Below are 17570 nucleotides of genomic sequence, written 5' to 3'. Positions count from 1 at the left end.
AGTTTTCTTGTATCCCAAATATAAACACTAGGGCTGGAGAGATGGCTCAGTGGTTAAGAGCCCTGACTGCTCTTCCAGAGGTTCTGAGTTCAATTCTCAGCATCCACATGGTAGCTCACAACCATCTGTCATGGGATCTGGTGCCCTCTTCTGGTGTGTCTGAAGACAGCTACAGTGTACTCATGTGCATAAAATAAACAAATCTTAAAAAAAAAATCACTAAGGGGAAAAAGGAATAAAATAAGAAAGAAACTGATGTATAGGGAAAACCTGCTAAATGACTGCAAGAGATTTTTTTTTCATTCATTGCACTGAACAGACTTAGTTGGCACAAACCTTACTTTACGCTTGAGTAGATTCGGTCCTTAATCGTGAAAGGGGGTTTTACTGGCCAGAGTCACACACCTGGCAAGGGACTGGGCAAGGACTCCAAAGTGTGCTCCTTGCCTCTTTGCTCTTTGCTGTTCGTTGTTGCGAGACAAACAAGGCCGAGCCATGTTCGCTTGCACCGGGAGACAATCCATTCACAGCTGAGCCAAGCTCCTGTACGGGGGACGTGCTGACCACCCACCGCCCAGGGCTCTGCAGGTTCTCTGCATCAGACAGAGGTCAGGGGAGACTGGAACTCCACCTTAAAATCCCCGGTGGGAAGCACAGCCCAGCAAGGAAATGGCCACCTGCCATTTCTCACCCAGATGTCCCCCTTCCTGAGAGGCAGGTGTGGCATTTGTCATGGCAGAGCCTTCTAACACCATCACCTTGTCCTTCCTCAGATCCAGGAAATGGTCCACTCGGAGGTAGCTGCCTATGACTCCGGCCGGCCAGGGCCTCTGCTGGGCCGCCCGGCAATGCTGGCCAGCCACATGAGTGCCCTCAGCCAGTCCCAGCTCATCTCCCAGATGGGCATCCGGAGTGGCATTGCCCACAGCTCCCCATCACCCCCAGGGAGCAAGTCAGCGACCCCTTCTCCATCCAGCTCCACACAGGAGGAGGAATCAGATGCCCATTTCAAGGTGAGTGATGTGGCTTCAAGGTACCTCCCCAGTGAAGAAGGGGCCCCGTCGAGTCATGGCCATCATTTAGTCTTTGCTGGATACCATGTGGATCTCTGGTCAGAGGAATGACACCTGAGCCCTCGGAACATCAGGCTGTGGCTGCTGAATCTACGGGAGACCCCTCCTCCAGGCACACCCCCTCCTCCTGCACAATGCAGTCCTGAAGAGATTTGGGGCCCAGCTACAGTGTCCATGGCAGGAGGCCCAAGACAGGGTTCTATGTGCTTCTCCTCATCCTGGTCCAGGATCATTCTCAAAATCATTTGGGTCACAGCATAGGCCAGGTGGGGGTAATTGCCTTCCCCCTCTCCCTCACCTCCTCCTTCTTCCCTCCCTCTCTTCCTCCTCCCCGTTTTCCCTACCTTTGTTTCTACATATTCCTGGAGGCATAACCCCTAAAACCTTGCTTGTTGATAGGCAAGTACGCTATCACCAGCCACACCTCCATCCCCAGGGATGGTCTCTGATTTCTTTGTAGTTAACAAACACTTCACTTCTAAGGTCTGGAGATACAGCTGAATTGGTATGGTGCTCTCCTAGCATTCGCCGAGCTCTTGGTTCAATCTCATGCCACATAACTAGAAGTGGTGCCTGCAGTCTCAACACCTAGGAAGGGGGGTCAGAAGCTCAAGGACAGTGTTAATTCCAGGAATATCTTTTAGCTACATAGCTTGGGCTATGTAAGATCCTGTGTCACCCCACCACCACCACCAAATTCCTATAACTTCTATATAACCCACAGACCAGATGCTTTTATAAAAACTCAACAAACATCCATTCCTCTAGTCCTTGTAACAGTGCTACATCCATTTGGTGGATGGGGAAACTGAGTTACTTACCATGTCAGAGCTGCACATACAGAAAGCATACCAAGGTGACTGCAAGGAAGCTTTGTGTGTGCAGTCTTAACCACTGCCGTGCCGTATCCAGCAGTTTCTATCAATTCAAGCATCTACCTTCAGAACAGGGGATGGTAAAGTGCTTGTTATGCAAGTGAGAGGACCTGAGCCTAGTACTGGGGAGGCAGAGGCAGCAGGGTCCCTGGGGCTTGCTGGTCAGCCAGCCTAGCTGAATGGGAGCCTCCAGGCATAAGAGAGAAAGAAAGAAAGAAAGAAAGAAAGAAAGAAAGAAAGAAAGAAAGAAAGAAAGAAAGAAAGAAAGAAAGTAGACAGTATCCTAGCAGGCATATTTGAGATGAACTGCTGTCTTCCACACCCATGCATGTGTTCTTTCTCTCTCTGTCTCTCTGTCTCTGTCTCCCCTCCCCCATGCATGCACACACATACTCACCCACTGGTCTATTTTCAGTCTTTCCCTTGCCATGTCCTCACCAAGGGCTGATGGGATAAAAGCCTGGAGAGGCCCCAGGGTCACTTGGAACACAGCCATCATTGCCACAGGCCCTGGCAGATTCCATGCCTCTGAGTCTGTCCACTGGCCCAGGACCTGCCATTGGTCGGTCATGCTGCATTTGTCACGTTGGCGCACAGACACACAGACTTCCCCATGGGATCCAGACCCTGGTTCAAAGGTCCCAGTACCTGGTTAGCCTAAGATCCCCACAGAGAATAACTGGGCTCTGTGAGCATCCCGACCCTATCCTGGAAACCCTAAGTCAGGTATATCTGAGACGGGGAGTCTGCTCAGGTGGGTCCTCTGACTGGATGGCAGCCGTGTTATCCTCACTCCTTCCAGCATCAGAGGGTTCCAGGGGTAACGCCATGTCTACAGTCTCAGCTGAAGTGCAGTGAAGGTAGCCTGCCCTTTGGAATCAGAGACATTAGCTGGATATTGTTTATGATCACGATAGGGAAGAGAAAAACATGGAGTTAGATCCTGAAAACAGCCCACCAGCAGCTGGACCTTCTTATTCTCACAAAGGGCTCATCCCGTGCACATAATACCACTTCATTGTCTCAGAGCATGGATCCTTGATTTCTCATTTTCATTTTGTGAAACAGGACCTTAATCTCTCAATCCTCCTGCCTCGGCTTCCCGAGTACAACAATTCCTGGCGTGCACCGCCGCCACGCCTGGCTTTGGGCCTCTGTTGGCTTTACTATTTATTCATTGCTGGTCAGGAGACTTTGAACGTCTACAGAGACAGACGTTAATATGGGGAAGGGGGAGGGTGTGTCAGAAGAGGGTTTGTTTAGGTTCTGAAGTGATAGAAATGTAGATGGTTTCTGACCACAGAGAAAGGTAGAATGCCCCAGAGCACTGCTTTTATTGCTGTCCAGGGCATTAATGAGCCTCATTGGCAAGTTATTGTTCTTAGCTCAATGGTCTCCAGAGACTGTCAAAATACTCTGAATGGACACACGTGTGGGTCCTCCCTAAAGAGTTAAATGTACACCTCAGGCTGCCACCGGGTGTGCATGAGCATCTGTCTGTCTGTCTGTCTGTCGTGTATACCTCTGGGTCCTTCTGACCCTGAGATTTGTGTCTGTGTGTTGTTCTTTGTGCCTGTCTCCTTATATTTCTCCATCTGTGTGCCTGTATCTACTTCCATCAGCATGCACCTGTCTGTCTGTTGTCTGTGTTCATGTCCGTCTGTCTGTCTGTGTGTATGTGTCTGTTGCCACCTTCCTCCAAGTGCATGACAATGTAGTCCACTCCGCCTAGGTATGAATCCCTGGTGGGCCGGCGTTGTCCCTGCTTGGGAGAGAACAGGGCTGGTCTGAGGTAAGCTGCTGAGGAGACCTAGCTTAGCCCGAGGGTAATAGGGTCACATTAGCCAGGAGGCTCCTGATTTCTGTGATTTACTGACTCCTTTCATCTGGCAGATCTCGGGAGAGAAGAGACCCTCAGCAGACCCAGGCAAAAAGGCCAAGAATCCAAAGAAGAAGAAGAAGAAGGATCCCAATGAGCCGCAGAAGCCAGTGTCGGCCTATGCTCTCTTCTTCAGAGACACTCAGGCTGCCATCAAGGGGCAGAACCCCAGTGCCACCTTTGGGGATGTTTCAAAAATAGTGGCCTCCATGTGGGACAGTCTGGGAGAAGAGCAGAAACAGGTGAGCCTTGGTCCCCTTCTGAATTTTCCCTGACTTTGGACCCTGGAACCAAGGGTGTGATGTCAGGCCTCTGGGACTAGGGGCTTCTGCAGGGGGCTCTCTGCTTTGTTTCCTTGTCTGTAAGCTGAGGGACAGCATTCCTTCCATCCCTGATGACTTCTAGTACTGTGCATAGTGCCCTCACTGGTCCCCTGCTTTTCCATCCACAAACCATGTAGCATCTCCATCCACATTCAGCAGGCCCCTCTACTCTGACCTTTCTGCTCCACTGGCCATGTGGTCTCTCCGAAGGCCTCCAGGTGGCAGGGAGCAGAGCTAGCGCATGCAGTCAGAAATGCATTATCAGCTACTCACCCCAGACTGACTGCCTACCTAACCACACCGAGCCCTTGCTTCTCTGTCTACTGACTACCATGCTTGGAGCATGCCTAGACTAAGCACCATGAAGACCCCTCTCTCTATCACCTCATTTCATCCTTACAGCACTGCAGAGGGTCCCCATCTGTCTTAGTCAGGGTTTCTATTCCCACACAAACATCATGACCAAGAAGCAAGTTGGGGGAGGGGAGAAGGGTTTGTTTATTCAGCTTACACGTCCACACTGCTGTTCATTACCAAAGGAAGTCAGGACTGGAACTCACACAGGGTAGGAACTTAGAGGCAAGAGCTGATGCAGAGGCTATGGAGGGGTGCTGCTTACTGGATTGCTCACCCTGCTTATAGAACCCAGGCCTACCAGCCTAGGGACAACACCACGCATAATGCCCCCCCCATCACTAATTTAGAAAATGACTTACAGCCGGATCTCATGGAGGCATTTCTTCAACTGAGGCTCCTTTCTCTGTGATAACTCCAGCTTGTGTCAAGCTGACACACAAAACCAGCCAGTACACCATTCATTGCCTCCTTTGATAGTAAGAGAGGGAGGCACCAAGAGGCTAAGCAACTCACCAAGGTCCCCGTTGTAAGACTGGCATTAGAGTTTGTTCAGGTCTATGGAACCAGGAAAGTCAGCTAGGATTCTGGGATAAGAGCTAGAAGCCCAAATAAGCAGATGGGTAAAACCATGGTGGTGCCGTGGGTCATGGGGATGCATGGGGTGTCTTAGTTAGGGTTTTATTTCTGTGAAAAGACACCATGACCAAGGCAACTCTTATAAAGGCAAACATTTCATTGAGGCTGGCTTACAGAGATCTTAGTCCATCATCATCATGGAGGGAAGCATGGCAGTGTGCAGGCAGACATGGTGCCGGAGGAGCTAAGAGTTCTACATCTTGATCAGAAGGTTGCTAAAAATAGACTGGGTTTTCCCATACTGTAACTTGGGCATTTAAGACCTTAAAGCCCTGACTCCACAGTGATACAACTTCTTTACCAAGGCCACACCTCCTCCAATAAGGCCACACCTCCTAATAGTGCCACTCCCTAAGGTCCAAGCATTCAGATGCCTAAGTCTCTGGGGGTCAAACCTATTCAAACTATCGCAGGGGGAAAAGAGAGAGGAAAGGACACAGCCCTGGGATGGCCTCCTTTAGGAGTGTGAGAAGCTCAGAACAGTTAGCAAGCTGGGACCAGAACACGGATCACGGATGTTAGCAAGGTGCATCCTTTACCCTATTTAGATAGAGATTTTGTGAACTAGTTTAGGGCACTAGTTTAGGAGATAGTCTAAGACCCTCTAAAAAGAAGCAGAACATGAGACAGTAGAAGGCAGAAGACACTGTCAGGGAATTCCCACTGTGGGTGATAGGAGCTCTGGAGCCAACATAGACCTTGTCTTTGACAACCCATCTGAGCTACAAGGTATTGGATGACTCCCAGCTTGGTTAGTCATTGGTTGAGAGCTGCTCCAGGGGAGAATAATCCCCCCACATTTCTGGTCTTACTCCTGTGGCAGATCAGCGTCAGAGTCTCTGTCCAGGACTTTGCGGTTGGCCTTGGGTGCTGCTGCAGTGGGAGGAGCCAGGGACACTACCAGCTTTCACTCTGAGACCTTTGTCATTTTCTCGTGTTGTGGATTATGCTGGGCTCAGGATGAGAGTTCATCTGCTGCCCTTGATGAGAGCTGTTTATGCGTCTGTAATCAGCTGTAACACGCGGGCAACTCTTCAAGAAGGCGGGTGTATGGGTCTTGCATGTCTCATGATTCCACAGGCTAGCCCAGTCTCTTAGTCACTGTTTTGTTGCTGTGAAGAGGCACCATGACCAAGGCAACACCTATAAAAGAAAGTATTTTATTGAGGGTTTGCAGAAACAGACACAGAGGAACAGAAAGGTACAGAGGTAGAGAGAAATAGAGAGACAGAGAGATACAGAGGCAGAGAGAAACACAGACAGGGAGAGACAGAGATTGAAAGACAGAGACAGGAAGAAACAGAGACAGAGAGAGAGAGAGAGAGAGAGAGAGAGAGAGAGAGAGAGAGAGAGGCTGACAGACAAAGAGACGGAGAGAGCTATCTTGGGCCTGGCATAGGCGTTGGAAACCTCAAAGTGACACACGCATTCCACCAGGCCACACCTTTCAATCCTTCTCAAATAGTGTTACTCCCTGGTGGCTGTGCATTCAAGTATGTGAGCCTACAGAAGCCATTCTCATTCAAACCACCACTCCTGGCTAGTTCCTGGAGCAGCCAGGGGCCATTCCTGGGTCTAAGCACTTTTCAAGTCTCCTTCACACCAACTTATTCTTAGACAACTGGCCAAAAAGTCTCAAGGCTGAGTCCCAAGTCATTGCAATGGAGTTCTATTTAAAAGGCACACACAAAGGGCCCGTAAAACATACGAGGGCCATTCCCTGCAGTCATGCAAACCTGGGTCTAATGCTAATGGTAGCAGCCACAGCAAATATGAGTAGGAACGGGGTTCATGTCAGAATACAAACAGTGCAGAATTAGGGTGCTGGTGTGATGCTAGTCCCAGGAGGGGCTCCTGAGTGACTTGTAACATTGCGCTGAGGAACTAGAGTGTAACCTGGCCTTTACACTCCCTGTGCAATGCTCTTGAAAGAGAGGGTTCAGTGGGCAATTGATCTGGCCTCTGACCCCATCACCTTCATCCATGCTTGGCCCCGGAACCCCTGTTCGTCACCCCAGACATTTTCTCCAGAGTTGCCCATGTCTCGGATCTTTCAGGCATATAAGAGGAAGACCGAAGCTGCCAAGAAGGAGTACCTGAAAGCTTTGGCGGCCTACAGAGCTAGCCTCGTGTCCAAGGTAACACAATCCCTGGGCCAGGCCCCAAGGAGAGTGAGCCATTGGAGGGCTAGCGAGAAGGCCGGGACCACTAGGAACAGCGGGTACCCCAGACCTCAGAGGCAACCCGTGTGTCACAGCTTGAGAGCAGTGTGGCGGGCTTCATGTGGAGTTCATCTCGTTGGCTTCTTTCAGCAAGAAGGGCTAGCATGCAGGGCGCTCAGCAAGGAGCGTGGGGTTGGCCAACAGTGGCTGCTATAGGTTCAGACCCAGCTTTGCTGTCCTATGCCCGCTGCCTCTCTCTCTGCTCACACCAGAAGCACGGAGGCAAGGTATGGCTCTGAGGCCCGAAGGGAAGCAGAGTGAGTGTTCTGGAGGTTGTCACAGGGAAATAACAGCGGGTCGGGTCGGGCTGTAAAGGGCTGAGCAGAGGGTGCTTACAAAGTGGAGGGGACTGTCAGGAGGGTGGGAGTGTCACTCTTTGCTGGTATTGGTCTGGCTGACAGAGTGAGAACAGGGGGATGGGCACATGTGAGAGTAAAGCTGGGGGATGGGTGCTGAGCATCTGGTGGGAGACACGTGTCCGAAGGCCCTTGCACAGTTCCGCCTTATCACTTTACACCCTGTTCCTTACCGTGACATTGAGCCATCCAGAGGCCTTACAGGCTCCAGACCCACTGACTGTCGGTTTAGGTTCTAACTCATCCCTCACGTATCCCTGACTCCCCTCTTTCTCCAGAGCCCCCCGGACCAAGGCAAGGCCAAGAACGCTCAGGCGAACCCGCCAGCCAAAATGCTTCCCCCCAAGCAGCCCATGTACGCCATGCCTGGCCTGGCTTCCTTCCTGACGCCCTCTGACCTGCAGGCCTTCCGCAGTGGAGCCTCTCCTGCCAGCCTTGCCAGGACGCTGGGCTCCAAGGCCCTGCTGCCAGGCCTCAGCACGTCCCCACCACCGCCCTCCTTCCCTCTCAGCCCCTCCCTGCACCAGCAGCTGCCACTGCCCCCCCACGCGCAGGGCACCCTCCTCAGCCCGCCTCTCAGCATGTCCCCAGCCCCGCAGCCTCCTGTCCTGCCTGCTCCCATGGCACTTCAGGTGCAGCTGGCGATGAGCCCCTCACCTCCAGGGCCACAGGTAAGCAGGACCGAGCACCCGCTTCCTGTGATTCTCAGCAAAAGGGAAGGCAGCTGGGGAGTTCATACACCGGTCAGGTCACTTGTCCACTGTGCGAGCTCAGCCATGGCACTGTGCCTCTCCGAGACTCAGTTTTCTATTCTCTGAAATGGGTCTAAGACACCTGCCTGGAGAGAAATCAACTCTCTCATGCAGTTGACTAGTTGCCAGCTAAGCCCTGATCCAGAACCTTCTCTTAGCCTTCTACTTAAATTTCTCAGTCCAAGGCACTGACACCACAGCAGCCTCTGCCAGCTCCTGTCAGTCTCCAAAGGCCTAGCCCTCCAGTGATGGTTCCACAAATGGTTCCAAGACATGCATGCAACCCAGTGACTTCATTTTACAGATTGGGAAACTGAGGCCCAGTAAAGGAAAGAGCCCAAAGGCAAAGTCACCCCCCTGACTCAGCTAAAATAGGGGTTAAATTTTTCATTTCAAGTCTGTCTTTTTTTTTCCTTCTTTGTCATGCTGGGGATGGACCCCAGAGGCTCACACATGCTAGGCAGATACTCCATCACTGGGCCACACAATCAACTCAGATTGAATCATCCCAAAGATGCTCTACTAGGGAGAAGCAGGAGGAGGCAGAGTGGCCATTCTGTGTGAGCTTAGGAAATGTCTCTGAAGTGTAGACACCCTCAGACACACAAAGATTGTGCCAGCTGCCAGAGAGGCCCCCCCTCCTCTCTCCTCTGCTCACCACCCCCTCCTCCCCCTGTAGGACTTTCCACACATCTCTGACTTCCCCAGTGGCTCTGGCTCCCGCTCACCGGGCCCATCCAACCCTTCCAGCAGCGGGGACTGGGATGGGAGTTACCCCAGTGGGGAGCGTGGCCTCGGCACCTGCAGGTCAGTCCTCCCCAGAACCCCTCCGCTGTCCATCCATGATAAGGGGCAGGGGTGGCCAGGAGGACAGGGAGACCCTGGAGATGGGGGATGGGGTGTGAAACAGTCACTGTCAGCCATCCTGTGGATACTGAGGAGTACAAAGGACAACACAGAGCAGAGTAAAGTCCCCGGGAGTGGGAGGGTGCAGCCAGGAGGTCATTTGGGAAACCGAGGCTGGCCTCGGTTCAGGTCTTTTCGTCTATATTGAGTGATGAGTATTTAGCGGATGGTGTCCGCCTCCATCACCAGGCAGTGTGTCCCCCACCCCTGGCCACCAGCCTTTCAGCGTGGGCTCCTCCCTCTGCCCAGCCTGCTAGTGCTCCTGGCACTGCTTGTATCCTGCCCTTGTTTCTACTTCTGACCTTCTAGGGCAAGCCTTTGTAGGTACACACACTTGGGTGGGCAGCAAGTCCCTTCATAACCAAGCAGGCAGAGGCTGTCCTCTAGCCCTTCCCAAGAGTCAGGGGCCCAGGAGGAACGGGTATGTTGTATGTGTGAACTTCCTAAGGCTGGCCCTTCTTCCCCCAGCGAGGATGTTTGATCCACAACAACCTATTCTAGTTTTTCTTAAAACTATTGGCTAGTTTTTTCTGGTTAAATGGGGAGTCTTCTTATGTAGCCCAGGCTAGCTTTGAACTCACAATCCTCCTGCCTCATCCTTCTACAGGTAGGTGTCACCACACCTGGCTAGCCCCATGTTGCATTCTAAAGACAGAAAGGTGCCTGTAATTCTGTTTGACGTGTACAAATGGCAGTGTGGGTGAGGGCTCTTGGGCTGTATCTCACTTGTTAGAATGTTTGCCTAGAATGCTCAAAGGCCTGGGTCTGATTCCCCAGCCCCACCTAAACCTGGTGTGGTGACACATACCTAGAATCCCAGGACCTAGGCTGGAGGGTGGGGTGTAAGCAGGAGAATCAAGGGTTCTAGGCCATCCTCAACTACACTGAAAGTTCAAGGCCAGCCTGAGAAACATACATTTCTGTCTCCAAAAGCAAAATAACACAAAAGACATTAAGCAAATTTTAAAAAACTATATGGTCCCTCGTGGGAAGCCTAGACGGGTATTTGTTTCTGTTTGGTGGGAACTCCCTTCTTCAACTTTAGAAGACAGCTAATTAGAGCGAGGGTTACAGGGCCAGGGTGGGCTCCAGTAGCTGACAGCCCCTACTCTCTCCTGCAGCCTGCTCCCCAGCGATAAATCGCTCTACCTCACCTAATCCCGCCTCCCCTCCCTCCCTGAGGCTCTCCGGAGGGCACTGCTCCTGAGCAGGAAGGGCTGACCACAGGAAAGAGGCCATGGCAGCAGGCAGGGTGACCGGCCAGCAAGAGCAGTGACACACCTATGCCCCAGGGCTGAGTCTCTCCCTCGACCTCCCACCAGACTCTGCAGAGGCAGCCCACCGCCCACCACCAGCCCAAAGAACCTGCCGGAACCTTCTGCCCGCTGACCTGCTTGCTCCAGGGTAGCCGTGGATCCCGCTCCTTGGCCTGCACACAGTCCCCTGCGTCTGGACTTCTGGCCCCAGCCCAAGCTCACCGGGCTGCCCCCTTCAAGGTTGCTTAGCAACAGACACCCACCCCTGATGCTGGGCCAGCCACAGGTGTGTTCTCAGTGTACACAAAGATGCTGAAACTCATGCTGTGGGTTCCGTGTAAGTAGTTCGCTGTTTTAGAACTGTGCTGAAGACATCTGTAAGATTATTTTGTGGGGAGAAGTAATGTTTCCTTTAAGGTTAAAAATTTTTTATAAGTCCTTTTGGCCCATTTTTTTCTTAACTTTTATCTTAAGGGAGACATGTGCACAAGCAACTGTCAAACTGATTCTAATCTGCACACAGAGAGACAATGGGAACTTTTAAGCCACACCCAGGGGCATTCTTTCTCTTCTTCTTTTCCTCCTCTTCTTCTTCCTTCTCTTCTTCCTCCTCCTCCTCTTCTTCCTCTTCCCCTTTTTCTCTTCTTCTTCCTCCTCTTCTTCCTCTTCTTTCTCTTCTTCTTCCTCTTCACCTTCTTCCTCCTCCTCCTCCTCTTCTTCCTCTTCTTCCCATTTCTCTTCTTCCTCTTTCTCTTCCCCTTTTTCCTCTTCTTCCCCTTCTTCTTCCTCTCCCCTTCCTCTTCTTCCCCATCTTTCTCTTCCTCTTCCTCTTCCCCTTTTTTCTTTTTCTGCTCTTCTTTCTCTTTGTTGTTTCTGTTTTACCCATATATCCACCTATTTAAAATTGCTGGCGACAATTTTGGTTACCTATTTATGAAGAAAAATTGAGAACAGCATTGTGATTTCTCCTAATGTGTGTGGTTCGGGGTTTGGGATTTGGTTTAGGCTTTGGTTCTTGTTGTTCATAGCCATCTCCTGGCCCCTGCAATGTCTGTCCTGGTACCCCAGTGCTTCGCTCAGACCTCTTTGTAATAAAACTTCTGAAAAGTGGCAAGCAACCTGTGTCTCCCTGCACTTCCTCCGCCGGCCTGATTACCGATTCCAACACCAGATAAGGAAATATCACATAAAGGACGTGGTATGACGTTGTCCCTGATGGCATAGATACAAAAACTTACAATAGCATTTAAAAATAGAGTTCAAGAATATATTAAGAGCTGTCAGGTTGGTTCAGCTGTGGCCTGCTGCCAATGTGACAGTCTTGAGTTTGAGCCCACAAAGTAGAAGGAGAGATCTGATTCCTGCAAGTTGTCCTCTGATTTCCACACACAAATAAATATAATTAAACATAATTAAAATTTTGGAAAGATATTTAAGAACACATTAAGGAAATTATACACCAAAAGGACAATTTGTAAGAATCAGATCTTTCCTTCCACCTTGTGGGTCCAGGGGTTCGAACTCAATACTGCCACATTGGCAACAGGCACCTTGACTAGTTGAACCATCTTGCCAGCCCTTAAAGTGTTCTCAAATTTAATGCCCAAGTTGGTTTCATTCCATGGCTGCAAGTTTGGTCCTCATATGAGCCAGGCCTAGACTCCTGAAGTGGCCTGCAGTGGTAGGTTCACCAGGTTAGTGTATCTCCTGAGGGCAGACTCAGAGCGAAGTCCTGCCTGTCCCTTCACCAGCATGAGGGTGTGTATTGATGGGGGTGAAATGCATGCCTGACCTCATCTATGGTGCAGACAAAAGGAGATACAAAACTCTTTCATTATGTGAGACAAAGTAAATGTTCAGTAAATTGATGTTGAAGGGATGGAGGCTGTCTGCCATACCCAACAGTGTGGAGGTACATGGGGTAGGGGGCAACCTCAGTCTTCCCAGGTGAGACCTCTCCAGCCATGGGAAAACCTTGACAGAATGCCAGGGACTAGAAGTATCCCAAAATGTCAGTACATTCTGGAAAACACTGGTGTCTGAATATGCACAGTCAAATTTCATATGATTCCACTGTGACGCTGGTTATATATATATATATATATATATATATCAGGGTAGAGCGTTTGCTTAGCATAACAGACATTCTGGGTTCCATTCCCAGTTCCATGTCAAAAGACATATAAAAAAAAGTGTCAGAGTCAAATAGGGAAGACTACACAGTGTTAACTCTAACATAATGTCCCAGGGAAAATAGAAGTGGGCCAGAGCCACCAGCTCCTGGTGATGATGAATAGGCGTAGGGTTCCACCCCTCAGAAATGCACCCAGGCAAACCACAGTGTGAGCCCTGGAACAGGACCAGTTTGTTGTTTGGTTGGTTGATTGGTTTGCTTTGCTTTGGTTTTTACCTTCCTTTGGGGAGCATCCTAGACCAGAGACTCTTTAACCCAAGCTCCCCGGCAGTGGTTAAATGGTGAGACTTCAAGGTAATAATTATCACAAGTTGAGGTCTATAGGGAAGAATGGCAGAAGCTTGGCAGGAAGGGGTGGGAGGTTTCTGTCACAGAATGTGGAACATCTCTTGGTTTGGTTTCCCAGTGACCCGGCTCTCTGCAGAAGGGGCATGCCCTGATCTAGACAGAGGAGCCCCTCATTTACATCAACCTAAAAGCTTCCATTCCCCCAGTGGGCCACTCCCTTCATCCAGATGATGCCAGTAGGTGAGGCTTGCTGAGAGTGGTTTCCTCTCCAGAGGGCATGAGAGAGGAGAGAGAGGAAAACTCCAATCAAACTAAGTAAAACACCACACGGTTGAGTCAGCACAGTCCTTCGGGGTGAAGCACAAACCTTTCTCGAAGCTACAGTTTCCTTTCTGTGTAGAACTCATGGGCGCCATGACAATGGCTTCCACAGTTGAATAACCACTCTTGCTTTTACAAGACACCACTAGACCAAACCAGCAGAGCCTGAGGCCAGCAGAGGCCAGCAATGTGCGTACCCCCATCCCTGTTGTGCCTGGCTCTCGGGGTCATTGCAAGCATTTGCATGCCTGGGCTGGCCTCTTGAGTACTGAAGTGAGTACCAACTATCTCCATCCATTTGACCCACTGCAGCAGAAATTGCTCACAGCCATGAGGCTGGTAAGGCCAGGATGCTGGGAGGGTCAACTTTCCAGTCACAGACACCTGTACTGTGCCTTCACATGGTCCAGCCAACCATCCTGGGTGTATTAGGGCACAGATTGAAACAATGAGGGCTTCATCTCTAGACCCAATGGTCTTCCACAACCTCTACATTCTAGGACACTGGGGCCTGAGATTTCAGCACAATAACTAAATCTTAAAGGCAGGAATATGGGGGGGGGGTGCTGAGCAGCAAGCAGCACAAATTAGAGTGAGTATTGTCGATGTCCCCAAGGTCTCCTTTATTGGAAACATCCCTCCCTGGCTCAGGAATGTCAGCTGTCCCCCACTCATAGCGACACCCTTGCCCAAGCAAGGGAAGGGAGCAAAGACTCCCCAGAACTGCCCACACCTAACGCCTCAGCCGATGGAGAAGACCCACTGTGGAGGCACCTTGAGCAGGGTTGCAGCATCCTGGTTCTCCCTTAGCTACTGGCTTATTGCCCCGTTCCTTCCTCCCCTCTAAGACCCTGACTCAGCCACTTGGAACGTCAACCAGAACCTACACCGGAGGTCCTGTGTGTTCCTACGAAAGCAGACTCAGGATGCCACCTAAGTTCATGGCCACAGTAAGGCCACATCCAGAATGTCTACACTACTGTTGTTTCTGCATATACAAATCTCAGCCTGCGAACACCAGCCCAAGCTTCACCCACTGGCTACCTCCACCTCAGAGAGTGGCGTCCATTGCAGCCCACTCCGGTCTACAGTGATCATGGCCACACCCCCACAGAGTTCCCATTGGCCCTTGTGTTCTGCACCTCACAACTGTGGCATGAGTCAGGGACTCCCGCAGCTTCAGCACTGCCAGACCCAGTCTGTGGCTTGGCCCTTAGAGCCATAGCCTGTCATTAAGAACCCCTTGAACTGTGGCCAGCCGCCCACCCACACTGCTCCAAGGGCTTCCCCTCCTGGCCCAGAGCCAGCCTCCTGCCTGAGGCCCTCTTTTTACTTTCCTCACAGCCTGGAGGAAGACCCCAGCAGGAGACAGTTATTTTTTTCTGTCCTTTCCCACAAGTAATCAGGCCAGGCCCTGAGATGGTCTGGTGACCTCTTGTGAAGAAAGCCAGATGATTCTCCGTATCAGTATGTGGGCAACACACAAGGAGGATGTTCGGAGTTCACGAAGCTCAAACTCAATCTGCTCATTTATGAAGAATGTAAAACTGAGAGCCACCATGCCACCTGCCCCCGCTGGACCCCAGGGACAGCGGTCAGAAAGAAATACCAATTTGCTTCTAGTGACTTCAGGAAACACGAAATTAACTAATTATAAAGTTGTGACTATATACTAAGTCACATACACAGAAAATTAAAAATACCGACCATCTGCCTGGTACCAAAAGGAGAAGGAGGAGAGTGGAGAGGTGTGAGTCCAGCTGAGCTCTCCATGACTCCCTTGGGGAGGCGGCATCCAAGGTGTGTCCAAACCACAGGTTAGAGTTGGAGTGCTGATGGGTTCCAGTTGGGTTTGAATTAGGATTAGAGCTAGAATCAGGGTAGAATTTGAGGTTGGGGTAGGGTTAAAGGCTGGGGTTGAGGTTGGATTTGTTACAGTTGGAACTATGGTTGTTTTAGGGTTGGGGTGGGAGCTAGAAATGGGTTTGTGTGATTGGTGTTGGAGTTGGTGAAGGGGTTTAATTAGCTTAGGAAGTTTGTTGGGGCTAGGGTTAGTTTTTATCTAAGGTACTGTTAGGATTGGCACTTAGCTCCAACCTGCTGGGATTCCCAATTCCCAGACCCCACCTGCCCATGCTTGGTGACATGGCTGCTCATCCAGGAGCACACATTGTGCAGGAGGCTGGCTAGTCTGAAGCAGCTCAGTTACTCTCTGTTGAGATATGGAGCCTATATACTCCATCCTGTGCCTCCGCTCTCTCTTCTGGGGCCAGGCCTTCACTAGCTGCATGCTGTGCTGGTGAGTGGTGGCGTCTGTGTCTGGTGTGAGAGCAGAGGTGTTAGGAGGTGAGTTAAATGCCTATGTATTTCCCACGTGTGTCTTCTGATCACCAGGATGACTCCGGGCTTCAGAGTATCTCTGGGGATCCTTGTTCACTGTGCATTTCTCCAGATTTCTTCCCCAAAGCTTGTGAATCCCACCAGTACCATTGTGAATGTTTGTGTGAGTGTGTGTGCACATCTGAGTGTTTGTGAATGTGGTGGAGCATTGTGTCCCAGTAGCTGTTTGAAGTCATGAGCCTCGCCTTTAATGGTTGAGCCATCTCCCCAGCCTTCCAGTAGCTTTCAGAAGACTATCTCTATACAAAAGGATCCTCGTCTCCATGTAGGTGGCCTCTAAGATGTGCTGGAATCCTTGACCATCGGGAGATGGTCTTTTTCCTTCCCACATCCCCTTTGTTGTCTCGTTCGCTGTCACGGTGGCCTCACACAGCCAGCCCACCGCACCTCCACCCCAGCAGCAAATCCTGCACCTTGGTCCTTCCACCACAGCCCGAAGTCTCCGAGTGTGAAGTCTCCTGTCATAAGGAAATCAGGTGAGCTGAGTTCAAGCTCACATGAACAGCCTCACTTTGACCTAACCACTGTTTAAAGTTCCATTCCTAAGCCACCACATACTGAGCCTCTGGGTGCCAGGGCTTCAGCTTGTGAATTTAGGGATATTCGATCCCTTCCATAAGACAGTGTGACGCCTCACAGCAATGCCGGCTGTGTCCAGCCAGTAGCTTGCTAAGCAAAAGGCAACAGGCTTGGATCAGGACTGACTCTGTGCGAGGATGTGAGTCACCCAGTCCCTCTCCTGGGAGGATTCCACAAGCAAACTGTGCCACATCTGCCCCCCAGTCTCCCATTGTTCACCTAGGTGAGCCACAGATCCTGACTGGAGTGTGCGACAGAGAAGCCACTAATGTGTCAGGTGTGAACACTGCACAACAAGGTCACCTTCTCACATCTCCAGCATGACAGTTAACATGACCATCTTTCCGACTGGCCTTTCAAACTGCCCCCTCCCCGTGTCCTTTGATGCTAGTCCCCAAAACATCTGTATAACAGTGCCAATAAACTTACCAATCGTGAGTGTAGTTGTAAATTCAAGTGCCTCGGGATTGTGCAGGTAAATGTGAGCAGGGTGGCATACGAGAGGGCTTTATGAAGAGTGTGACCAAAGTGGAGACACCGCTCAGCCAAAAGCGTATTATATCCAGTGGGCTTTCAAACATCCGCTAGCCACACACAAAAGAGAGCCCCGAAGCTTGCCCTCCATCTAAGGATGATGAGATGCTCTCAGTGAGGATGTGGTGAAAGGTGGGCTTTGGAGGCAGGTGCACAGAGCTGCTTTTGAATCTTGGGCTCTTATTTTATGTGCACTGCTGTTTTGCCTGCGTATATGTCTGTGTGAGGGTGTCAGATCCCCTGGAACTGGAGTTACTGTAAGCTGTCATGTGGGTGCTGGGAATTGAACCTGGGTCCCCCCGGAAGAGCAAATCTTGGATTCTTATCTGCATAACACGGTACTGCCTCAGAACCGATGTGAGGAACGGTTTGGAATAAAGCGGGTGATATTTTTAAAGCAGTGTCTTCCAGAGCAAGTGTGTTCTCACGTGTGGAGCAGTTGTGCCTCTTGGTGGTGAACACTGAGAACTGCACCTTAAATAAATAATCCTGCTACTAAATTGCACTCCGAGGGTGAAACAGCCCGTTGGAATCTGGTGCTGAAATTAACAAAAGTTACACAGGGGTCGGCGCTCATGCTTACGCCCCATGTCCAAGACCTCTCCCAGCAATCACAGCC

The 17570-nt window shown here is 50.8% G+C and overlaps 2 protein-coding genes across 5 annotated transcripts in view; one reads left to right on the top strand and one right to left on the bottom strand.

The window, feature by feature from the left end:
* The window catches only part of TOX2 (TOX high mobility group box family member 2), a gene marked incomplete at both ends in the record, with an annotated part of 116436 nt that extends 105668 nt beyond the window's left edge, over positions 1 to 10768 (top strand). For 3 of the 4 annotated variants that reach the window (XM_080925317.1, XM_080925318.1, XM_080925316.1), the window contains 6 exons: positions 774 to 1013; positions 3842 to 4069; positions 7201 to 7281; positions 8000 to 8392; positions 9153 to 9280; positions 10702 to 10768. In XM_080925317.1, coding sequence (XP_080781443.1) covers positions 774 to 1013; positions 3842 to 4069; positions 7201 to 7281; positions 8000 to 8392; positions 9153 to 9280; positions 10702 to 10768 — 1137 coding nt within the window. Of the gene's footprint in view, positions 1 to 773; positions 1014 to 3841; positions 4070 to 7200; positions 7282 to 7999; positions 8393 to 9152; positions 9285 to 10587; positions 10636 to 10701 lie in introns of those variants that run through there. The other variant, XM_080925319.1, reaches the window with a different exon arrangement.
* Positions 4625 to 17570, bottom strand: part of JPH2 (junctophilin 2) — an 81187-nt gene continuing 68241 nt past the window's right edge. Inside the window, exon 6 of the mRNA XM_080925315.1 lies at positions 4625 to 6286. The gene's annotated coding sequence lies outside the window, so the exon portion shown is untranslated. The remainder of the gene's footprint in view (positions 6287 to 17570) is intronic.

This window comes from Micromys minutus (genome assembly GCF_963924665.1).
Source record: "Micromys minutus genome assembly, chromosome: 11".
In the NCBI taxonomy this organism is placed as follows: domain Eukaryota; kingdom Metazoa; phylum Chordata; class Mammalia; order Rodentia; family Muridae; genus Micromys; species Micromys minutus.
This window is presented reverse-complemented; position numbering and strand designations above follow the sequence as displayed.